Raw genomic sequence first — 25,567 nt, forward strand, 5'->3', positions numbered from 1 at the left:
TAAATGTTGGTTTACTTGCTTGTTGCTGGTGCTCCATGCTTCTAGTCTCGGCACTTGCTGGGTGTGAGCTTGGACAACTCTGAAAGGCCCACCTTGCCACTAACGTCTCACCAGGGCAGCCAGTGAAGGTTTTGTCAGGTGATCTGATCTATCAGTTGCCCTCAGCCCTATAGTAATATAACTGAAGAATTTTCTAGTGACGAATAAAGTCTCCTGAGTGGTGACTCAAGTGAATCCGTGTTTTTTTGTTTGTTTTGTTTTGAGACAGGGTCTTACTCTGTCACCCAGGCTGGAGTGCAGTGGCATGATCACTGCTCACTGCTGCCTCGAACTCCTGTGCTCAAGCAATCCTCCCACCTCCGCCTCCTGAGTAGCTAGGACTACAGGCAAAAGCCTCCACACCTAATTTTTTAAACTTTTTTTGTAGGGACAGAGTCTCCCTATGTTTTCCAAGCTGGTCTCAAACCTCTGGGCTCAAGTGATCCTCCCACCTCCACCTCCCAAAGTGGCTCACGCTGGGATTACAGGCGTGAGCCACTGTGCCTGGCCCTCTTATTCTTAAAAGGGTAGAGATATTGGTAACACATCAAGAATCATTATAATATTAAGCCCTTTCACTCTATATGTACATTTCTAGGAATCTGTCTTAAGAAATTAGTCAAAATTGGCCAGGCACAGTGGCTCACGCCTGTAATCCCAGCACTTTGGGAGGCCGAGGAGGACAGATCACAGGGTCAAGAGTTCGAGACCAGACTGATCAATATGATGAAACCCCGTCTCTACTAAAAATACAAAAGTTAGCTGGGTGTGGTGTTGCGCTCCTGTAGTCCCAAATACTCGGGACGCTGAGGCAGAAGAATCGTTTGAACCCGGAAGGCAGACGTTGCAGTGAGCCAAGATCGTGTCACTGCACTCCAGCCTGGGCGACAGAGTGAGACTCTGTCTCAAAAAAAAAAGAAATTAGTCAAAATTGCTAACAGAAATTCATGTGTAAGATATTCAGTGCAGTGATATAGCTGTGTGTCCAAAATACTATAAACAAAGCCAAAATGTTCAGTAGGGTATAGTTAAAATGGATTTCTTTTCTTTTTGAGATGGTGTCTCCCTCTGTCTCCCAGGCTGGAGTACAGTGGCGTCATCTCGGCTTACTGCAACCTCGCCTCCCTCCCAGGTTCAAGCAGTTCTCCTGCCTCTGCCTCCCAAGTAGGTGGGACTACAGGTGCATGCCACCATGCCCAGCTAAATTTTTTGTATTTGTAGTAGAGACGGGGTTTCACCATCTTGGCCAGGCTGGTCTCGAACTTACCTCAAATGATCTGCCTGCCTCGGCCTCCCAAAGTGCTGGGATTACAGGCATGAGCCACCATACCTGGCCTAAAATAAATTTTATGACGAAATATTTTACAGTCTTTAAAAGCATGTTTTAAAATCTCGAATATTAATAATAGGATGTGCTTATTACGAAAAACTAAAAAAGAAAAAGTATAAAATTATTTATGTAATGGGATCTCAATTATATTTTAAAAAATATATATACACAGAAGCCTGGATAGTGTTAATAGTGGTTCCTTCAGAATGGCAAGATTATGGATAATTATATTGTTTTTTTGAGACAGTCTTACTGTCACCCAGGCTGGAGTGCAGTGGCATGATCTCAGCTGACTGCAACCTCTGCCTCCCAGGTTCAAGCAATTCTCCTGCCTCAGCCTCCTGAGTAGCTGGGATTACAGGGGCGTGCCACCACACCTGGCTAATTTTTGTAATTTTAGTAGAGACCAGGTTTCACCAAGTTGGCCAGGCTGGTCTTGAACTTGTGACCTCAAGTGATCCACTTGCCTCAGCCTCCCAGAGTGCTAGAATTACAGGTGTGAGCTACCACACCCGGTCATGGATAATTATATTTATACTTTTCCTTTAATAGGAATTTACATACATTGGCATTTACATTATTCTTTTTCTTTTTTTATGTTTGCAATCTTAGGTTTGTAAGACATTGACTTCTGGCTAGGACAGCACACTTTGTTTAGTTAGAAGGAGTCTAATAAACAGATATATTGGAGATTTCACTTTGGTTTGTGATAATGATAAGTTATCACTGAATCTTGAGATATATTTATTTAAATTTCTCCTACCTTGTCATCCTGGAAATTCCTTGGGAAAAGGCAGGAGAGCATGTGAGGAGGGCAGTTGTTCCACATAGGTACAATTGTTTGTGGCATAGAAAGAGGATACAGTGGTTATAACTTAGGTTATTGGGTCAAGATGGCAAAATCTCTGAGTGAGATGTTCTAAATGATGTGTTGACCTCATTTTTCAATTCATTGGTCCTTTATGAAATATATTTTTTAATGTGTGAAGGATAGTTTGAAATGCAAGTATAACACTTAGGTAGAGAAGATGGGATTAACAGTGGAAAACTGACAGACTTTGGAAACTTTTTAGAATATTAAAGTGGAATCGGGAGAGCCCAGAGGTCCTTTGAATCATCTCTACAGAGAACTTAAATTTCTTCTTGTGAGTATCCTTCCAGAATTCCTTTCCTTCAATCTCATGTTTTTATAAAAATGTGTGTTATTGTTGTTTTTACTTAGGTTTGTATTCTTCAAAATTTGTTCAGATGTTATGTATCCATTAGATACTCTGACAGTTTGGGCAGTTTAATTTTACTTATGTGGTAGTTGTCCTTACAATTAACGGGAGCATTAGGTCGTTACTGGCTACATTTCTCTTACCTTTTGTGGTGGTGTTATTTTTTTTTAATTGATTTATTTATTTTTCCATTGTGTGTGGATACACCACATTTTGTTCATTCATCAGTCGATTGACATCTTAGTTGTTTCTATTTTTTGGCTATTATGAATAATGCCTCCATGAACATTTACATACAAGTTTTTGTGTAGACATGTTTTCACATGTCTTGGGTGGAGTTACTAGATCATATGGTAACTGTATATTTACCTTTTGAGGAACTGCCAGAGTATAACTATTGTCCAAAGTGGTTATGTTATTTTATATTTCTTTCAGTACTATATGAGGGTTCTGATTTCTCTTCATCTTTGTCAACACTTGATATTGTCTGTTTTTTAATTATAGTCATCCTAGCGGTAGTGAAGTGGTATCTCTTTGTAGTTTTGATTTCATGTGCTCATTGGCTCCTGCTTATTTTTTTAGCTTAATCTCATACTTTACTTCCATTGCCACTGAACCCCCAACCCTCACCACATCAAGCTCCTTGCTTGTAGCTCAGATCCTGTCATACTCTTATCACCTTCTGGTATGTGCCTCTTGATCTACCTGGTATGCACTTCTCCTACCTCCTTGCTAGGTGAGCTCTCTATGATAGTTGTACTGATCTCACAGAATGGCTTGTGTTGCTGTGGAACTCCACACATACCTCTTGTCGGTGTGTTTATAAAACACAGTAATTTGTTTCCTTATCTGTCTCCTCTGCTAACTTGAGTGCCTGGTTCCCTATTGTGCCCTTACCATCTAGCATAGTACCAACTATTTTTGATACTTTTACTTCCTATGAGTAAGTACTATTTCCCTGTTTTTACAAAACTGATAGTTTTTCTACCTTTCTCACCTTTCTTCTTTCTTGAAAGCCCGTCTTTTAGGACCCTTACTGTGGGCCTCCATCATACTTTTGCCCTCACATCTCTGCCCTTCTCTCTCCACACCCCTGCAGAGAGCTGATCTACTCAGCGATTTGACTGACACCTTTGTGAGCAAGCGCCAAACCCTCATCTTTAGGCTGATAGCACTTCCCATCTTTCTAACTTCCACCACATTATTTTCCACTTGGGTAGAGTGCTATTGCTTCCAGAGTCAGTATGTCGAAAATGAAACTATCTTCTCCAGACTACATCCTCTTTGAAAACGCCCGCATTTCTGTCTGTGGTCCCATCATTCCTTCAGTTTCCTAGGCTAGAAATCTCATATTTCACTTTAGTAAGAACTATTATTTCTGTCACCACTACATACTACTGTAGCTAGAAGCTGCCACTCTGCTATGTGCCACGCATGGTGCTAGCTGGTTCAGTTATTTTGCCTGAAGGTGACAAACTGGTGAATGGAAGAGGTGGCACAAATTTATTTAATTGTGTGTTTGCTTAATTTGAGTCTCCCTTAAAAAGCCACAGAATCTTAGATATACATGTGGCCATAGTCTCTCTGTGTTCAACCCCCTATGTTTTATAAATGGATAGGATTTTTTCTTTAATTCCACATATACCTTGCTACCCTCCCCCCATACATATACAATTCTTTTTCTCCTTGGAAGTCTCTTTCACTGTGCTCATCTTAGTTAAAATCTTTACCATCTTCTTCTGGGACCACACTAATGATGATTCATTGTTTCTCAACAGGGGCACTATTGGCATTTGGGCAGGAACATTCTTTGTGATTTGAGACCATGGTGCGCACACCAAGATGTTTAACATCTCTGGCCCCCACCAGACTCCATGCCCCAAGTGCTCTTGTACTCCCAGTCATTTATGACAACAAAATTATATTCATATTTTTCTTTCTTTTTTTTTTTTTTTTTAGACGGAGTCTCACTCTGTCACCCAGCCTGGAGTGCAGTGGTGCTCACTACAACCTCCGCCTCCCAGGTTCAAGTGATTTTCCTGCCTCAGCCTCCCCAGTAGCTGGGATTACAGGTACCCACCACCACGCCCGGCTAATTTTTTTGTATTTTTAGTGCAGGTTTGCACTAAAATACAGCGTGGATTGCCCCATTGGCTAGGCTGGTCTTGAACTCCTGACCTCAAGTGATCCATCCGCCTCAGCCACCCAAAGTGCTGGGATTATAGGCATGAGCCACCATGCTCAGCCATCTTCATAGTTTTCTAAAGACCTCCCCCGGGGAGTGGGAGGTGATAGCATTTCAACTGGGAAATGTTGTATTTTCTCTTTCCTAGGAATCCATCCTTGGTACTTCTGATAGAGAAATTCTTAACTAGATCATGTCATTTTCCTGCCAAAAAAATCAACATTGGCTGTTTTCTGCCTATGAAACTGAAAAACTTTTGAAGATCCCTTAATGGTTTAGCTGCTGTTTCTTCTAATTCTATTTCCTGCTGCTGCTTTGTTGCTTTTTCTACCCTGGTTGGGATCATACCATCCTCTTCATCTTATTTCATGCCGTTTTCCTGCTAGCCTATGGTTCCCACATTTGAGTTGCAACTGAAGTTCCACGTTGTTTCACTGGCTATTGCAGCCTAACTTGACTGCTTTTTCTTAAGTCTATTGACATATTGTATGTACATACACATTTTTATATTTTAATATAAACTTCCACTTACTATTTACATTTATTCATCCCCAGACTATTTCATTTGTCTTATCTGTCTGTCTTTGCGAAAGTTACAAGCATCTCCAGGGCAAACCCAGTATCCTCTGTAGCACCTATGCACTTGGCATCATTGTTCAGTGCACCATCTTTGGGATCAGACCATGGAGTATATGTCCTGACTCTGTCAGTTACTAATTGTGTGACCATGAGCAAGTTACTGAATCTCTCTTAGCCTCAGTAAGATGAGAATAATAGTATTATCTACCGTAGAGTTTTGTTAGGATTAAATAACATGTACTATATATAAAGCACCACAGCAGTACCTGGGATGTGATAAACACTCAAGAAATGTTACTGCAATTAATATTTTTATTACATACATCCTTATTGATTAAACCGTGTTTTCTGCTAACAAGTTTTTGGGGTTTTTAAATCTCCCGTAGGTTTTGGCTGATGGTTTGAGGACTGGTGTCACTGAATGGCTCGAGCCTCTGGAAGCAAAATCTGCTGTTGAACTTGTGCAGGAATTTCTGAATGGTGTATTACTTGTTTTTATTCATTGAGAATTTATACTTGCTTTGTTTAAATATAAGTTTCTCTTTAAGCTTGATATTCTTTTTTGATTGGAATATATACAAAGCTATGAGATCTGTAATGGTCAGAGGAACAGCTTTTGTTCTGAATTGCTGATGGTACAGAGCTAAGTAATCCTAAGAATTAATAAAATTTAATTTATGTTTGAGATTGAAGGAAAAAGGAGATGAAACAGTAGCCTCTGTATACCTAGCACGTGCCTGATGCCAGGTGTCAGGGGCTTTTCTGTTACCTCGGTTCATCTTCACACCCCCACCTGAGGGGTATCTATTATAGTCTCCACCAGAGAGTTCAGTGATTTGCTAAAATCCTCAGTTATGCTTCTACTGTCCCCATTTACCATTTGAAAATAGGATTAGGATGGAAATAATTTGGAAAGCAGAAAAATCAAGAGCTAATACACTTCTGCCACTTTCTAGACTTAAATAAGCTGGATGGATTTGGTGATTCTACAAAAAAAGACACTGAGGTTGAGGTAAGTGATTATTATCAGTTAGAAATAGACACAGAAATAGCTTTTAAAATTCAGTTATGCCGACATCTTTCATGTTGTACCATTGCAAATGGATTTGGTATATCAAGGCAGCATTTAGGGAGAATTTTTTTTTTTTTTTTACTTTAAGTTCTAGGGTACATGTGCACAACGTGCAGGTTTGTTACATATGTATACATGTGCCATGTTGGTGTGCTGCACCCGTTAACTCGTCATTTACATTAGGTATATCTCCTAATGCTACCCTCCCCCCTCCCCCACCCCCAGCAGGCCCCAGTGTGTGACGTTCCCCACCCTGTGTCCATGTGTTCTCATTGTTCAGTTCCCACCTATGAGTGAGAACATGCAGTATTTGGTTTTCTGTCCTTATGATAGTTTGCTCAGAATGATGGTTTCCAGCTTCACCCATGTCCCTATAAAGGACATGAACTCATCCTTTTTTATGGCTGCATAGTATTCCATGGTGTATATGTGCCACATTTTCTTAATCCAGTCTATCAATGATGGACATTTGGGTTGGTTCTAAGTCTTTACTATTGTGAATAGTGCCGCGGTAAACGTATGTGTGTGTGTGTCTTTATAGCAGCATGATTTATAATCTTTTGGGTATATGCCCAGTAATGGGATTGCTGGGTCAAATGGTACTTCTAGTTCTAGATCCTTGAGGAATCGCCACACTGTCTTCCACAATGGTTGAACTAGTTTACACTCCCACCAACAGTGTAAAAGCGTTCCTATTTCTCCACATCCTCTCCAGCACCTGTTGTTTCCTGACTTTTTAATGATCGCCATTCTAACTGGTGTGAGATGGTATCTCATTGTGGTTTTGATTTGCATTTCTCTGATGGCCAGTGATGATGTTAGGGGGAATTTCTGTTGATCTTTATTGTCAGCACTGGTTATTGTTTTCCTTAAGAACTAATAAATATTTTAATTTAATTTTATTATTATTATTATTTTTTGAGACAAGGTCTTGCTCTGTCACCCAGGCTGGAATACAGTGACTCCATCACGGCTCACTGCAGCTTTGACCTCCAGGGCTCAAGCGATCCTCCCACCTCAGGTCCTTGAGTAGCTGGGACTACTGGTGTGGACCACCATGTCTGGCTAATTTTTTAATTTTTTGTAGAGATGGGGGTCTCACTATATTGCCTAGGCTGGTCTTGAACTCGTGGGCTCAAGCAGTCCACCTGCGTTGGCCTCCCAAAGTGCTGAGATTACAGGCATAGCCACTGCCTGGCCAGAACTGATAAATATTTTTGAAGAGAACTGATATATATGTATTATTAGTTGCTCAATTGCAGAGAAGTAGAAATGAACATGTTAATATTACTGTAAGATGACTCTACCATCATATATTGGTATACTATAAGATCGTACTGTTAAACTAGACATATTCTCATCTGACAAATAGGAAAATGGAGACCAAGGTAATTTAATTATTTTTTTTACACGAAAGGAAAGCTGAATGCTCACTTTTAGGCATTATAGTTTTAAAACAATATTAAGGGTCTTGTTTTTCACTGTTGATTTGTATCTCCTCATTAGTGAATGAAGTTGTAGAAAATGCATTCATATCTTTGTGTGTGTTCATGAATCCATAATTTCTCAGAGCAGCATTTGAAGGCTTAAATTATTTCACTTAAAAAAAAAAACTGAGTATTCTCTGAAGCTTGCCTTTTTTTCAGACAGTGAAGCATGACACTGCTGCAGTCGATCGTTCCGTCAAGCGTCTTTTCAAAGCTCGGAGTGATCTTGATTTTGCTGAGCAACTGTGGTGCAAAATGAGCAGTAGTAGGTGTTCATCATTATTTAAATGTTTCCTCTTATTTCTTAGGTTTATTTTTAAGTCCTTTGGAAATACTACAGTGTGTACCACTAGTCTTGTGGGGAAGTCTGGTTCTTAACTTTAATTCATTTCTAACGATACATTGGTACATTCTGCGTAAGAATTGTACTAAGACAAAGTAATTTGTAGAATTATCCTTTTCTCCTGCCTTTTTAAGTATAAGACTTAGGTAATTTTCATGCTCTATTTATGTGAACCAAAACATATACCTTACTGAAATTATAATTATTATAAAAAGGAAAAGATATTCTTTAGTATTTTACTAAGCGTGTTGTTTTTTGGCAATCTGAGTTTGATTTCTTTCTTTAGAAATGCATTAAATCTCTTTTTTTTTTTTGCCACTTTAATTTATTTCCCTTTCCCCTACCCATAAAGTACAGATTCTTGCTTTCTACTTCATTTGTGTATCCTTAAGATTAATGATATTTTTGATCTGTAGAAATACCCTGAAAATAATGTTACACTGACTTGTTTTCCAAGGTGTGATTTCATACCAAGACTTGGTGAAGTGTTTCACATTGATCATCCAGAGTCTACAACGTGGTGATATACAGCCATGGGTAGGTTTCGTAGTGTGTGTCAGATCATTTTCTCAGCAGCATGGCATGATGGTTAAAAACACAGGCTCTGAAGCCGACTGCCTGAGTCTGAATTTCAGCTCTGCTACTTTCTAGCGGTGTCAAGTTGGCCAGGTTCCTTTACTTTTCTGTGTCCCAACATCCTCATCTGTAAAGTAAAGGTAAGAATAGTACCTACCTCGTAGTGTTCCAGGATTGACTAATGTTATCCGTGTAACGCACCTAGTGCCTAGCTCATAGTTAAGTGCCCAGTGTGTGTAAACTACTAATATTGTCATTGTTAAGTGTTGCTGTGAATGAGTATTCTCATACACTACTGATGAAAATGCAAATTGGGATGTTCTCTAAAAAGCAATTTTGGTAATGTATTGAGATCCTCACAATGTATCATGGCCTTTGAACCAAGAATTCTTTTGTTAGGATGTACCCTAAGCTCATACACATAAATATATATCAAGACTTTATGTATCAGAATAGTCATCACAGCCTCATTTATATTGGCATAAAATTTTAAATGACCTAAATTTCCCTTGCTAATGGAATGGCTAAGTAAATAATGATATAGCTATATATGGCACATGTAGTAGTTGCTGAAAAAATGATGCTGACAAATGATATGGAGAAATGCTTAACAATATTCAATAAAAAGGAATATACACAATTATGTGAATGTAACTTTTGGAGAGAAAAATATGGAAACAAATATGCTAAAAATCTTAAGAGCAGTCACCTCTGGTGGAAGGGTTACAGATGACTTTTTCCAGTCAAGCGCGGTGACTCACACCTGTAATTCCAACTCTTGGGAGACTGAGGCTGGCAGATCACTTGAGGTCAGGAGCTCAAGACCAGCCTGGTCAATATGGTGAAACCCCGCCTCTACTGAAAATCAAAAAAATTAGCCGGGCATAGTGGCAGGCACCTGTAATCCGAGATACTCAGGAGTCTGAGGCAGGAGAATTGCTTGAACCTAGGAGGCGGAGGTTGCAGTGAGCTGAGATTGCACCACTCCACTCCAGCCTGAGCAACAGAGTAAGACTCTGCCTCAAAAAAAAAAAGATTTTTTCCAACTGTGTTATATCTACTTTATGAATTTTCCACAATGAATTTGTGCTACTTTTATAGTCAAGAAAAATCTAGGTAAAAAGTTAAAAACAAAAAGATTTTTAATAGGAATTACTTTAGATAATATGACTGCCAATTCATAATTATAAAAGTTATAAACTTTTATACGTGTGAACAAAGGTACATTCCAGAGTAAAGGCGTGCAAGCTCTGCTTAATTGGGTATTAGTGATTCTAGACATTTTAGTTTTAGCCATTGAATTTTTCTCTTGAGAGTTTCTGTGTTCATGAGATGTTTACAAGTATAACCTTACCATGTACTGAGTGCAAACAAAGTGAAACTATTTATGTATATATTGTAAAAAGACCTTGCAAAGATTATGATGAAAATTAAAGTAGAGAAATAGAAAGTAGTGCGAAAATGACAGATATTTTATATGTACCTAAAATGAATTAACATTTGGAACACATATTAAATTGTAAATTCACAGCTCTTTTTAATTTACAAATTATCAGGTTCGTATGTTGGATATTGTAGCCAATGAGGAGTTCCTTATGAACATGCATGGACCATTGAGGGAGTTTGTTTTACTGCAGCAACAGATTTGTGGTGTAGATGAAGATGTTCAGTTGTGGAAAAGATGCCCAATAGCACTTAAATCAGCCAGGCAGGAGAAGAGAATTCCTAGTTGTAAAATTTCTTTTTTTTTTTTTTTTTTTTTTTTGAGATGGAGTCTCGCTCTGTCGCCCAGGCTGGATGGCAATGGCTCGATCTCGGCTCACTGCAAGCTCCGCCTCCCGGGTTCACGCCATTCTCCTGCCTCAGCCTCCCGAGTAGCTGGGACTACAGGCGCCCGCAACCACGCCCGGCTAATTTTTTGTATTTTTAGTAGAGATGGGGTTTCACCGTGGTCTCGATCTCCTGACCTTGTGATCCGCCCGTCTCGGCCTCCCAAAGTGCTGGGATTACAGGCGTGAGCCACCGCGCCCGGCCTAGTTGTAAAATTTCAAAGGAACAACTCTGGCTTCTCTTTGGTGGAATTGTATCTGGGGATGATAAGTTTAAACCCTTCTTAGTTGCTTTGAACTTAATCAAATGAGATAGGAATGGTATTTTATTTTATTTATTTTATTTTATTTTATTTTATTTAGTTTTTGAGATGGAGTCTCACTCTATTGCCCAGGCTGGAGTGCAGTGGCACAATCTTGGCTCACTGCAAGCTCCGCCTCCCAGGTTCATGCCATTCTCCTGCCTCAGCCTCCCGAGTAGCTGGGACTACAGGCACCCGCTACCATGACTGGCTAATTTATTCTATTTTTTAGTAGAGACAGGGTTTCACTGTGTTAGCCAGGATGGTCTCGATCTCCTGACCTCGTGATCTGCCTGCCTCGGCCTCCCAAACTACTGGGATTACAGGTGTGAGCCACCAGGCCCGGCCTATTTTTTTTAAGTATTTATTTATTTATTTATTTATTATTTATTTTTATTTTTTTGAGCCAGAGTCTTGCTCTGTTGCCCAGGCTAGAGTGCAGTGGTGTAATCTCAGCTCACTGCAGTCTCTGCCTGTCAGGCTCAAGCTATTCTCCTGCCTCAGCCTCCCAAGCTGGGACTATAGGCGCTCCCTACCATGCCCAGTTAATTTTTAAAATATATATATTATTATTATTATTATTATTATTATTATTATTTGAGACAGAGTCTCACTCTGTTGTCCAGGCTGGAGTGCAGTGGCGCAATCTCGGCTCACTGCAACCTCTGCCCTCCCGGGTTCAAACGATTCGCCCCAGTAGCTGGGGCTACAGGTGCATACCACCACACCTGGCTAATGTTTTGTGTTTAGTAGAGACAGGGTTTCACCGAGGTAGCCAGATGGTCTCAATCTCCTGACCTCATGATCCGCCTGCCTCGGCCTCCCAAAGTGTTGGGATTACAGGTGTGAGCCACCATGCCCGGCCAATTTTGTATTTTTATTAGAGATGGGGTTTCACTATGTTGTCCAGGCTGGTCTCAAACTCCTGACCTCAAGTGATCTGCCCTTCCTAGCCTCCCAAGTGCTGGAATTACAGGTGTGAGCCGCTGCGCCTAGTCCCAGGAATGGAATTTTAAAAACTGACATTCAGGCTGGGCGCCGTGGCTTACCCCTGTAATCCCAGCACTTTGGGAGGCCGAGGCGGGCGGATCATGAGGTCAGGAGTTTGAGACCAGCCTGGCCAACATGGTGAAACCCCATCTCTACTAAAAATACAAAAATTAGCCAGGCGTGGTGGCATGCTCCTGTAAGCCCAGCTACTCAGGAGGCTAAAGCAGGAGAATAGCTTGAACCCAAGAGGCGGAGGTTGCTGTAAGCCAAGATCGTGCCACTGCACTCCAGCCTGGGCGACAGAGCAAGACTGTCTCACAAAAAAAAAAAAAAAAACTGACGTTCATAACTTGGGGGGTTTTGTTCAAACAGTTTATAGTCTTAGGAGACTAAGAATGCAAGCTTATAATTTTTAGCTTGCAGCTACTGTAATTTGCTTCTTTTTTGCTTGCTGGGTTTGTGTATGTATTTATTCATGGTTTTATAAAATTTCCTTGATTTCTAGCTCCATAGTGGAAGTAACAGTTTACTAAGTAAGCTCATTCATCAGTCTTATCATGGAACCATGGACACAGTTTCTCTCAGTGGGACTACTCCAGTTCAAATGCTTTTGGAAATTGGTTTGGACAAACTAAAGAAAGATTATATCAGTTTTTTCATAGGTAAGTCTCTTTCCTGGCTCAAAAAATTAAAAAACACATCACAGTTACCACTCACAGATACTCTCAGATTTTCTCTCTCTGCTTGCCCCTCATCATCTGTAGTCCTTCCTGACTTCGTACCTGGTTCACTATGAGATGAGCATTTCCCATCTCTGGGCCTTAGTTTCCCCCCAATAAAGATAGCAAATTCATTATATCCATAGTTCTTGATAATTTATTTGTTTTTGGTTCAAACATTTGAGGTTCTATGAAGTTAGTATTGTAAATAAAACGTTCCTTTTTTGAGAGGCTGTTTTAATACTCCACACTTGGTGGTTTTTATGAGGAAGAAGCTGTGATCATTTTTAGAATAAGTATTAGTATCTATTTATGGTATAATATAACAGAAAACTTGGCCTTTTGTGAGGAACTACTTAGCTTGACAGTCTCTTTCATATAGGATGTATAGATTCCTTAACATGTAATAGAAAATACCTGAAGTGTTTTTGCATGTATGTGTTTTTTCTTAATAGGTCAGGAACTTGCATCTTTGAATCATTTGGTGAGTTTTTTTAATTCTAAAATTGGTTTTTCTTTTATTCAGTCACTCTGTGTGTAGTTATTAACTGCCAATAATATGCCAGCCACTCTCCTAGATCCTAGGAAACAGATAAATAAGAAAAGTCAGTGCCCTTAATTATTACTGCGTAGTAAGATAGACAAAAAAGTAGCCCATTCAATGTCATTTCTCACTGTCTATAAATTTGTGATAATCCTACTCAAGCCAATGTACTACCACACATCTCATCTATTTAGAATGGTTAGGGAATGCCTTTCTTTGATAGGTTCTGTAAAGCAATGTTTGTTTTATATTCTTCTTATCCATTTATATTACACTTGAAAGTTTATTTTCCAAAAAATATATAATCTTTAATATATACTTCTGGGCTTCAGGGTCATCATTATGAACTTTGTTGTATTTTCCTAGCCCATTTAGAAACTTTAGAAGGTTGACTGTACTGTCTGTAATGATCTTTGACGTTCATTGGAAGATCCTTTTGAAAATGAATTTATGGTATCAATTTGTTTATCATTTCTCTCATGAAAATACAAGATAGAAAAACTAGCTGTATCTGTTGTGCAAAATATACTCAACTGGATCCTTCTGAGGTTTAATTTTTACTATTCAAATTTTAAACATTTTATTAAGGGTATATATTTTTAGTGGAAACATGTTCTAACAAAAACTACATATACATACACACACATTTGTTCCTCCATGTCTATGGGTTCTGCATCCATGGATTCAACCAACTGCAGATTGAAAACGTTTAAAAAAAGAAAATAGGCTGGGCACAGTGGCTCCCACCTGTAATCCCAACACTTTGGGAGGATCACTTGAGCCCAGGAGTGTGAGATCAGCCCGGGTAACATGGGGAGATTCCATCTCTACAAAAATAAAAAACTTAGCCAGGCATGGTTGTCTGTGCCTGTGATCCCAGCTACTTTGGGAGGCTGAGGTAGGAAGCTCACTTGAGCGGGGGAAGTTGAAGCTGCAGTGAGCTGTGATCATGGGCTACTTTTTTGTCTATCTGCACTCCAGTGTTGGTGACAGAGCAAGACCCTGTCTCAAGAAAAGGGATGATTATGTCTGTACTGAGTATGTGTGGACTTCTTGTCATTATTCTCTTTTTTTTTTTTTTGGTCATTCTCTAAACAGTAAGTGTAACAACTATTTATGTGGATCTACGTTGTATTAGGCATTACAAGTAATCTAGAAGTGAAGTAATATAGAAGTGATTTAGGCCGGGCGCGGTGGCTCAAGCCTGTAATCCCAGCACTTTGGGAGGCCGAGGCGGGTGGATCACAAGGTCAGGAGATCGAGACTATCCTGGCTAACATGGTGAAACCCCGTCTCTACTAAAAATACAAAAACCTAGCCGGGCGCGGTAGCGGGCGCCTGTAGTCCCAGCTACTCGGGAGGCTGAGGCGGGAGAATGGCGTGAACCCGGGGGGCGGAGCTTGCAGTGAGCCGAGCTCGCGCCACTGCACTCCAGCCTGGGAGGCACAGTGAGACTCCGTCTCAAAAAAAAAAAAAAAAAAAGAAGTGATTTAAAGTATACGGGAGGGTGTGCATAGGTTATATGCAAATATTATACTATTTTATATAAGGGACTTGAGTATCCATGGATTTTGGTATACGAGGGGGATCCTGGTACCAATCCTCCATGGATACCAATGGACAACTGTATCTGTATATACAGTCATGCTTCACTTAATGATGGGGATACATTCTGAGAAATGTGTCATTATTTTTTTAAATGTGTCATTAAGTGATTTCTTTATTGTTCAAATTTCAGGGAGTGGCATAAACAAACTTAGATGGTATAACCTACTGCACACCTAGACTATAAACCTGTACAGCATTTTTTTTTTTTTTTTTTTTGAGATGGAGTGTCACTCTGTCACCCAGGCTGGAGTGCAGTGGCCGGATCTCAGCTCACTGCAAGCTCCGCCTCCCGGGTTTAGCCATTCTCCTGCCTCAGCCTCCCGAGTAGCTGGGACTACAGGCGCCTGCCACTTCGCCCGGCTAGTTTTTTGTATTTTTTAGTAGAGATGGGGTTTCACCGTGTTAGCCAGGATGGTCTCGATCTCCTGACCTCGTGATCCACCCGTCTCGGCCTCCCAAAGTGCTGGGATTACAGGCTTGAGCCACCGCACCTGGCCTGTACAGCATATTTTTGTACTGAATACTGTAGGTAGTTGTAACATAATGGTATTTGTGTATCTAAACATAGAAGGGGTACAGTAAAAATAACGTATAAAAGATAAAAACGTGGATACCTGTACAGGGCACTTACCATGAATGGAGCTTGCAGGACTGGAAGTTGCTCTGGGTGAGTCAGTGAGTGAGTGGTGAGTGAATGTGAAGGTGTAGAACATTGTTGTACTCTACTGTAGACTATAAACACTGTGCACTTAGGCTACACCAAATTTATTTAAAAATTTGTTTCTTCAATAAAAAATTAACCATAACTTACTATAACTTTTTTACATTATAAACTTTTAAATTTTTCTAAACTTTTGATTTTTTTATAATAACACTTAAAACAGAAACACATTGTATAGGTATACAAAAATATTTTTTCTTTGTATTCTTATTCTATGAGCTTTTTTCTATTTTTAACTTTTTTTATGTTTTAAATTTATTTGTTAAAAACTAAGACAGGCCGGGCGCGGTGGCTCAAGCCTGTAATCCCAGCACTTTGGGAGGCCGAGACGGGCGGATCACGAGGTCAGGAGATCGAGACCATCCTGGCTAACACGGTGAAACCCCGTCTCTACTAAAAACTACAAAAAAACTAGCCGGGCGCAGTGGCGGGCGCCTGTAGTCCCAACTACTCGGGAGGCTGAGACAGGAGAATGGCGTGAACCCGGGAGGCGGAGCTTGCAGTGAGCTGAGATCCGGCCACTGCACTCCAGCCTGGGTGGCAGAGCGAGACTCCGTCTCAAAAAAAAAAAAAAAAAAAAAAAAAACTAAGACATAGACACACATATTAGCCTAGGCCTACACAGGGTCAGGATCATTAGTATCACTGTCTTCCGCCTCCACATCTTGTCCCACTGGAAGCTCTCCAGGAGCAAGAACACACATGGAACTGTTACCACCTATGAGAACAGTGCCTTCTGGAATACCTCCTGAAACATCTGCCTGAGGCTCTTTTTGAGGAATAGTTTTGTTCATACCAATATCACAGCAAACAAGGGAATAATGCATTGCACTCCATTACAGCTACAAAGTCACTACTAGGCGAGAGGGATTTTTCATTTCTATTGTGATCTTATAAGACCACTGTAGGCTGGGCGCAGTGGCTCATGCCTGTAATCCCAGCACTTTGGGAGGCCGAAGTGGGCAGATCACTTGAGGTCAGGAGTTCGAGACCAGCCTGGCCAACATGGTGAATTCCCGTCTCTAGTAAAAATACAAAAATTAACTGGGTATGGTGGTGCACGCCTGTGATCCCAGCTACTCAGGAGGCTAAGGCGGGAGAATCACTTGAATCCGGGAGGTGGAGGTTGCAGTGAGCCAAGATCACACCATGGCACTCCAACCTAGGTGGCAGAGTGAGACCCTGTCTCAAAAAACAAAATAAAATAAAATAAAAAAGTCCACTATAATATGTGTGATCCATTGTTGACTCAAACACAGTTATATTGTGCATGACTGTAATTTATTTTGAATAATAGTATTGAAAGGTGGGAAATTCTATCTAGCTGCTTTTTGTCTTTTTTTTTTTTAAATCCCTATTATCAAGCATCCAAATTTAGGTGTAGCAGGCATATGTATATTCTTTACAAAGGTTATACTAGTGCTTTAAATCTCTATTTTGCTTATATTTTTTCATTCCAGGAATACTTTATTGCTCCATCAGTAGATATACAAGAACAGGTTTATCGTGTCCAAAAGCTCCACCATATTCTAGAAATATTAGTCAGTTGCATGCCTTTCATTAAATCTCAACATGAACTCCTCTTTTCATTAACACAGTAAGTATATCTGTATTCTTTACTTATATATAAGTGTATTTCTTTTGAAATAGTTGCAGCCTAAATATGTGCAGTTTTTATTACCAATTAGGATAGAACCTCTTCATCCTGTCTTTATAGTAGCATGAGACTAAGTCAGTGCCATAGGCAGGAAAGGCTTTGGATTCAAAAGGAATCAGATTTGACATTGGCTGCATCACTTCCTAACTTCCTTAGGCAGTTTCCATCACTGAATCCTGTTTCCTCATCTGTAAAAAGGATCTAATAACCTCATGTATTTGTTGGAAGGATGAAATTATGTAATGTGTATAACATACCTGACACTTAATAGGTGCTTAATAAACACTAGTTCCTTCTCTTCTTTATACCCCTGTCAATTTGGGTCAAAATAGCCTTGCCAGCCAACTAAATGATAATAATGGAATCAAATAGATTACTAGACCTCTGTCAGTAGCCCTGCTGCAATTGTAGAGACTGCTGTAATTTAAGATTCCAATTAGTTTGACTAGAGGTTATTTGGAATAATTCTCAGACACAGACTGCTGGTATCTTATGTGTATTTGAGGCCTCAAATTAGGAAATAAACTGTCCAGTGGAAGGACTGGGTTTCTTTTCCCTCTGGAAGGAAATGTACCATTACATTTTCCAAAATTAGAATTTGCCAGCTGGGCGCGGTAGCTCACGCCTATAATCCCAGCACTTTGGGAGGCCTAGATGGGTGGATCACGAGGTCAGGAGCTCGAGACCAGCCTGGCCAACATGGTGAAACCCCATCTCTACTAAAAATACAAAAAATTATCTGAGCATGGTGGCATGCGCCTGTAATCCCAGCTACTCGGGAGGCCGGGGCAGGAGAATTGCTTGAACCCGGGAGGCGGAGGTTGCAGTGAGCCAAGATCGCGCCACTGCACTCCAGCCTGGGCGGCAGGGTGAGACTCCACCTCAAAAAAAAAAAGAAAAAATTAGAATTTGCCTCAGTTGTAGAGGGGCAAGTTTGAAATTGTTATTGTTTATAGAATCTCAAAGGTTTTTTTTTTTTTTTTTGCCCATTATAGATCATTGGAATGAATGAGTTAACTGTAATTCCTTGGACTCTGAAAACCATGGAAGCTGTACTTTTGTTTCTCTTCTGCCTCTTTTTTGTATTGTTTTTCTCTTTCTGTAACCTCTCTCCCCATGAAGCCTTTGGCCTCAAATATATTTTATATTTATGAGAAATATGTCTATTAATTTTTAAAAAGTGAATGAGATTTGTTTTCAAAGAAAAAAACATTAAGTTTGGTTTGGGGGGTTGTTTTGTTTGTTTACTTTTGTGGCTCTAAAAGTATTCCCTGATGTTTTAGTTAGTAGTACTCAATAAAATGTTTCCCTTACGAGCTTTCGACTACTAGAAAACCATTATCTCAAATGGCTCTTTTTTCCAAAGGAGGTTCAATTTTGTTTTTTCAGGATCTGCATAAAATATTACAAACAAAATCCTCTTGATGAGCAACACATTTTTCAGCTGCCAGTCAGACCAACTGCTGTAAAGAACTTATATCAAAGGTAAGCAGTTTTGGCTAGGTGTGGTGGCTCATGCTGGTAATCCTAGCACTGTGGGAGGCTGAGGTGGGAGGATAACTTGAGCTCAGGAGTTCAAGACCAACCTGGGCAACATAATGAGACCCTGTCTGTATTAACAAATAATAATAGCTGGGCGTGGTGGCTCACGCCTGTAATCCCAGCATTGCCTCGGAGGCTGAGGCAGGTGGATCCCCTGAGGTCAGGAGTTCGAGACCAGCCTGGCCAACATGGTGAAACCCCATCTCTCCTAAAAATACAAAAATTAGCCAGGTGTGGTGACATGCACCTGTAATCCCAGCTACTTGGGAGGCTGAGGCAGGAGAATCACTTAAACCTAGGGTGCGGAGGTTGCAGTGAGCCGAGATCATGCCGTTGCATTCCAGCCTGGGCAACAAAAGCGAAACTCCGTCTCGATAATAACAATACCAGCCATGATCCCAGGCAAGATTTCAGTGTTCACATTCAGTAGGGACCTCATGACCCAGAGCTTTGTCACCTCTGAAACCTTAATCATCTGTGACCATAGTCTGACAGAGTTCTCCCTCTTCCTTCTCTCAGACCTCTCTCTAGACCGTTGGGCCTCTAGTCTTTCATTTTTCTCTGTATTTGTTATTCCTTCAGAGAAGAGTGGAAAGTATAGCCCGAAAGGAAATGACAGATGAGGAGAAAAATGGCCAGGATAGTGATAATAGGGTCCAGGGTATAACTGTGGGAGTGAGAGAAGGGTTTGGGATTAGAGAAAGTATGGTGAGACTGAGATGATAGATTGTTCATCCACATGGACACTGAGGTTACCTCCAGTGAGGGTCTCCCTGACTCTTCTCTCAGCATATGATATACTTGAAATTTCTCTCATACTACAGCCACTCTATTTAGTTTGTTCTTAGTCAAACTCCTATCATTCCCCCTGAAATTGCTCTGGCAAAGGTCACCAATGGCCTTCTAATTGTCAAAGCCAGTGGATGCATTTCAGTAAAAGATTATTTTCTATCTAGCACCTTGTGTAATTGGTTGGCCCACCAATTCTTCCTACTTCAGTAAGCACTTTTTTTGTTTGTTTGTTTGAGGGAGAGTTTTGCTCTTGTTGCCCAGGCTAGAGTGCAGTGGCGCAATCTCAGCTCACTGCAACCACCGCCTTCTGGTTTCAAGTGATTCTCCTGCCTCAGCCTCTGAAGTAGCTGGGATTACAGGCACCTGCCACCACACCTGGCTAATTTTTGTATTTTTAGTAGAGACGGGGTTTCACTGTGTTGGCCGGGCTGGTCTCTTAACTCCTGACGTCGTAATCCGCCCACCATGGCCTCATAAAGTACTGGGATTACAGGTGTGAGCCACCACACCCGGCCTACTTCAGTAAGCACTTATAAGGCTGTTTGGCATTTAGCACTATTGCTTTCTTGAACCTGTCTCCTTAGTTTCTGTGACATAGCATCTGTCTTCATTTGATTTCTACCTCTCTGGCCCACCTGAAAGGCTGAGAAGAGTTCTCTTTTCAAGTTGTTCTTCCTCTGCTGCTTTTCACCAGGACTCTACCTTCTGCCTTCTTTTCTTATTACTTCCTATCTTCCCTTGGTGATTGCATTTATTCTCAAGGCTTCAACTCATCTAGGCGAACGATAATTCATAACTCACACCTCCAGCTTCTCTGAGCTTCAGACCCATTTTTCTAAAAGCTTATTAGCTGAGAATCCCCAGCTTATTGAAGTAGCAGTTCAAACTGTCAAGCCAAACACCTCATCTCTTTCTCAGTGCTTTTTCCTCCTCCCATACTTCGTCTCTCAAATGACCATCATTAATCTCTACCTAATGCCCAAAACATAAAGCTAGTGCTTATCCTCCACTCATTCCTCATTCCTTTAAATGGTTACCGACAGCCTGGGCAACATGGTGAAACCCTATCTCTACAAAAAAGTATAAAAATTAGCCAGGCATGGTGGCATGCACTTGTAGTCCCAGCTACTAGGGAGGCTGAGGTGGGAGGATTGCCTGAGGCCTGGAGGTCGAGGCTGTAGTGAACTGTGATCACGCCACTGCCCTGCAGCCTGGGTGACAGAGCAAGATCCTGTCTCAAAAAAAAAAAAAAAAAGATTACTGAGTCTAGACCTTGGTAACTCTAGAATTTGTCCCCTTCTCTACATCTTCACATCATCATAACTTTGTTTCACATCCGAATCATTTCATACCTGGACTGTGGTAAAACCCTTTTTCCTAACTGTGCTCTCTGCCTCTGTTATCTTTTCTATGTCATTGCCAAAATGATCTTCCTAAAAGTTCAGATCCTACCAGGACTTCCTCCTGTTTAAATGGCTCCTATCACAGGGATGCTCTGTTACTGCATTTCTTCAGACATTCTTCTCTTTTAACCCTCGGTGCCTACTCATGCTTCATTCCTTCATCCTGGACCTTATCTGCCTGACTAACTCCTTGTTATTTCATACTCAGCTCATACATTACAGCCTCTGAGGATTCTTTCCAACTCTGCAATCCCCAATCTGAGTTATATTCCTGTCTTCTGTTTTCCCCTAACATACCTAGTATTTCTCTCTTGTAGCATTTTTTTTTTCCAAACTGTTACTTTTATTCTTGTTTTTCTCCCTCTCTTGACTATATACCTCAAGGGCGAGAATTGTGACCCATTTACCTCTTTGTCCTCAGTGCTTATCACTTGAGGACTTCACTAAATGGCTTTAGAGGGAAGGAAGAAAATTACTGTTTTTGACAATTTTTCTTTTGTTGTTTTATTCTTTCCTTAGTGAGAAGCCACAGAAATGGAGAGTGGAAATATATAGTGGTCAAAAGAAGATTAAGACAGTTTGGCAACTGAGTGACAGCTCACCCGTAGACCATCTGAATTTTCACAAACCTGGTAAAGATGGTTTATAATCTGTTCAGATAAATAATTCCAATAGAAAATAAACTAAGTCTGGCTGGGCACAGTGGCTCACACCTGTAATCCCAGCACTTTGGGAGGCCGGGGCGGGCAGATTGTCTGAGCTCAGGAATTTGAGACCAGCCTGGCCAACATGGTGAAACCCCATCTCTACTAAAAATGCAAAAAATTAGCCAGGCATGGTTGCATGTGCCTATCGTCCCAACTACTCAGGTGACTAAGGTACAAGAATTCCTTGAACGCAGGAGGTGGAGGTTGCAGTGAGCTGAGATCGTGCCACTGTACTCCAGCCTGGGCGACAGAGTAAGACTCTGCCTCCAAAAAAAGAAAAAGAAAATAAATCTTACTGGAATGGATTGTTATTATAGCTCTTGTGTGCCCAGTTTTTTTTTCTTTTTTTTTTGAGATGAAGTCTTGCCCTGTTGCCCAGGCTGGAGTGCAATAGTGTGATCTTGGCTCACTGCAACCTCTGCCTCCTGGGTTCAAGTGATTTTCCTGCCTCAGCCTCCCAAGTAGCTGGGATTACAGGTACCCGCTACCACACCCAGCTAATATTTTATGTCTTTAGTAGAGACGGGTTTTACCATATTGGCCAGGCTGGTCTCAAACTCCTGACCTCATGATCCACCTGCCTTGGCCTCCCAAAATGCTGGGATTACAGGTGTGAGCCGCCACTCCCGGCCTGGGTCCAGTTTTAAGTAATTTTCCTGAACTCTAAGTGTAAAACATATTCTTTAAAAAAGAAAACTGCTTGGCCTGGTGGTTCAAGCCTGTAATCCCAGCACTTTGGGAGGCTGAGGCGGGTGGATCACTTTGAGCTCAGGAATTAGAGACCAGCCTGGGCAACATGGAGAAACCCCACCTCTACAAAAAGAAAATACAAAAATTAACCGGGTGTTGGTGACTTGTTCCTGTAGTTACAGCTACTCAGGAGGCTGAGGCTGAAGAATCACATGAACCCAGGAAGTGGAGGTTGCAGTGAGCCGATCGCACCACTGCAGTTTAGCCGGGGCAACAGAGTGAAACCCTGTCTCAGAAACACACCACACAGCCACACGCACACGCACACGCACACAGAACTATCATGATTTTTATAAAACTGTAATACCCAGAAACATTTAGTGTATTATAATCACAAAAGAATGCTTTTTCTCCTTATCTTGTATAGAGGAACTTTTACTAAAAGAGATCAAGCAATGTGGACATAGGAGTAAAAATAGGTTGTAAGATGGAAATGCTGATTCATACTTGACACTTTTGGGCACTGGTTGAAACGATGATGGTATTTCTGCCATAGTATCTTCTCCATGGTGGAAATAAGGGTTGAGATTGCTAGTATTCTATCACAGATGGTCCATATTAGGCAAAGAATGTCTTTTAGCCCTTTGTGTAATTAGCTAGCCTACCAAGTCTTCCTGCTTCAGGAAGTACCTTTCAAACTCCTATCTTTATGCACGTGAGTTATAAGGTGCTGTTGTCTCTTATTCATATAGGTCTTAAATGCCTTCATTTAAATATGTAAGGATTATTTGAAAACAAATCTGACAGTTTTCAGACAGAATCTGTTAATTAGATTACAAAGGCCTACACTGCTGGGAATACAAATAGTTTTATTTTACTGATTGATAATTTGCAAAAAATTTTTCCAGAAAATGTTTGTGCTCCTGCCCTCCCAAGTATATTTTTATTTAGGTATAACGGAAATTTCTGTCAGTTAGAGGCTCTGTTCATGTAGTTGAACTGTAAAAGTCATAACCAAACTGAATTTTTCGAGAGCTGTCAGTTAAAATTGTGCTATGTTTTTTTTAAGTGTGATATAAACCCTGTAAGTGATAAAAGACTGAGAATCAGCTGTAAAAATAGAAAAATTTCTGCATGGCAAAACATATCAGAGGCAAAACAGACAAATTATAAACTAGGAAAAGAAATTTGTAGCCCAGGCTGGGCACTGTGGCTCACGCCTGTAATCCCAGCACTTTGGGAGGCCAAGGTGGGCAGATCACAAGGTCAGGAATTTGAGACTAGTCTGGCCAGCATGGTGAAACCCTGTCTCTACTAAAAAAATACAAAAAAGGCCAGGCGCAGGTGCTCACGCCTGTAATCCCAGCACTTTGGAAGGCCGAGGCAAGCGGATCATGAGGTTAGGAGATCGAGACCATCCTGGATAACATGGTGAAACCCCGTCTCTACTAAAAATACACAAAATTAGCCCAGCGTGGTGGCACATGCCTGTAGTCCCAGCAATTCGGGAGACTGAGGTAGGAAAATCACTTGAACCTGGGAGGTGGAGGTTGCTGTGAGCCAAGATCACACCACTGCACTCTAGCCTGGGTGACAGAAGAAGACTTTGTCTCAAAAAAAAGAAATTGGCAACCCATGTTCAGAAAAGGGGATATGTTTCAGTAAGAGAAATATTAATAACTCAGTAGAAAGATGGATAAGGTAAACTGTGTACCAAAAGGAAATTCAAGTGTCTTTTTAAAAATAAGATGTGCTCGCTTGTACTCCCAGCTACACTTGAGCCCAAGAGTTCAAGGCTAGCCTGAGCAACATAGCGAGATTCCATCTCTAAAAAATATAAAAGAATGGCTGGGTGTGGTGGTTCACGCCTGTAATCCCAGTACTTTGGGAGGCCGAGGAGGGCGGATCACGAGGTCAGGAGTTTGAGACCAGTCTGACCAACATGGTGAAACCCCATCTCTACTAAAGATACAAAACATCAGCTGGGCATGGTGGCACATGCCTCTAATCACAGCTACTTGGGAGGCTGAGGCAGGAGAATCGCTTGAACCCAGGAGACGGAGGTTGTAGTGAGCCGAGATCGTGCCATTGCACTCCAGCTTAGGCAACAGGGTGAGACTCCATCTCAAAAAATAAAAATAAAAAAAAAAGGTAAAAAAAAAAAACACATGCTCAACCTCACCTATAATAAGAGAAATGCAAATTTATATTATATAAATACCTTTTCCATATTAGCAAAGATCAAAAAGTTTGGTGTCAGTGCTGGCGTGGGTATGGGAAAATACGCAATCACTCTCACACATTTCTGGTTGGAATGTAAAGTTGTACAGCTTCTGTGGAAGATGGTACCCATCAAAATTGTAAAAGAATAGCTGGGCATGGTGGTGTGTGCCTGTAATCCCAGCTACTCGGGATGCTGAGGTAGAAGAATTGCTAGAACCTGGGAGGGGGAGGTTGCAATGAGCCAAGATCCTGCCATTGCACTTCAGCCTGCGTGGCAGACCAAGACTCCATCTCAAAAAATAAATGCATACATATATACATACATTCTTTGGCCTAGCAGTTTCATCAGTAGGAATTTTTTACACACATATAATCAGACATGTGCAAACAGACCTATGAACAAGATTGTTAATTTGTGGTATTGCTTACGGTAGCAAAAACATGGAGACGGGGACTTAGAAAAAGATCTAGAAGGATACAACCCAGCTTTAGCCATGAGATGTGGAATGGTGATTACAGAGATGATTACCAGTTTGGACTGAACATTAGAATCATCTGTGGAGCTTTTAAGGTTCTATTGCCTAAGCTAGGTGCAGTGGCTCACAATTTGTAATCCTAACACTTTGGGAGGCTAAGGTGGGAGGATCACTTTGAGGCTAAGAGTTCAACACCAGCCTGGTTAACACAGTGGGACCCGATCTGTACAAAAAATACAAAAATTAGCTGCGTGTGGTGGCATGTGCCTGTAGTCCTAGCTACTTGGGAGGCTGAGGTGGGAGGATTAGTTGAGCCTAGGAGTTTGAGGCTGCAGTGAACTGAGGTTGTGCTACTGCACTCCAGACTGTGTAACAGAGCAAGACACTGTCTCAAAAAAAAAAAAAAAAAAAAAAAAAAGTTCTGTTGCTCATACCAAGTATATCAGAATCTCTGGAAGTACAGCTGGGACAGGAGTAATTCCTAACGTTCTTCAGGTGATTCCATTGTGCAACTGTGGCTTAGAATCACCAAC

At 40.9% G+C, this 25,567-nt stretch overlaps 1 protein-coding gene across 4 annotated transcripts in view; it reads left to right on the forward strand.

Annotated features, from left to right (window-relative positions):
• ZWILCH (zwilch kinetochore protein) overlaps positions 1-25,567 on the forward strand; it is a 47,064-nt gene that overhangs the window by 17,561 nt on the left and 3,936 nt on the right. For all 4 annotated transcript variants that reach the window (XM_025390089.1, XM_025390090.1, XM_025390091.1 and 1 more), the window contains 10 exons: positions 2,443-2,514; positions 5,740-5,833; positions 6,310-6,365; positions 8,072-8,177; positions 8,713-8,792; positions 12,458-12,614; positions 13,127-13,155; positions 17,005-17,141; positions 18,591-18,686; positions 21,458-21,570. In XM_025390089.1, coding sequence (XP_025245874.1) covers positions 2,443-2,514; positions 5,740-5,833; positions 6,310-6,365; positions 8,072-8,177; positions 8,713-8,792; positions 12,458-12,614; positions 13,127-13,155; positions 17,005-17,141; positions 18,591-18,686; positions 21,458-21,570 — 940 coding nt within the window. The remainder of the gene's footprint in view (positions 1-2,442; positions 2,515-5,739; positions 5,834-6,309; positions 6,366-8,071; positions 8,178-8,712; positions 8,793-12,457; positions 12,615-13,126; positions 13,156-17,004; positions 17,142-18,590; positions 18,687-21,457; positions 21,571-25,567) is intronic.

This window comes from Theropithecus gelada, chromosome 7a (genome assembly GCF_003255815.1).
Source record: "Theropithecus gelada isolate Dixy chromosome 7a, Tgel_1.0, whole genome shotgun sequence".
Lineage (NCBI taxonomy): Eukaryota > Metazoa > Chordata > Mammalia > Primates > Cercopithecidae > Theropithecus > Theropithecus gelada.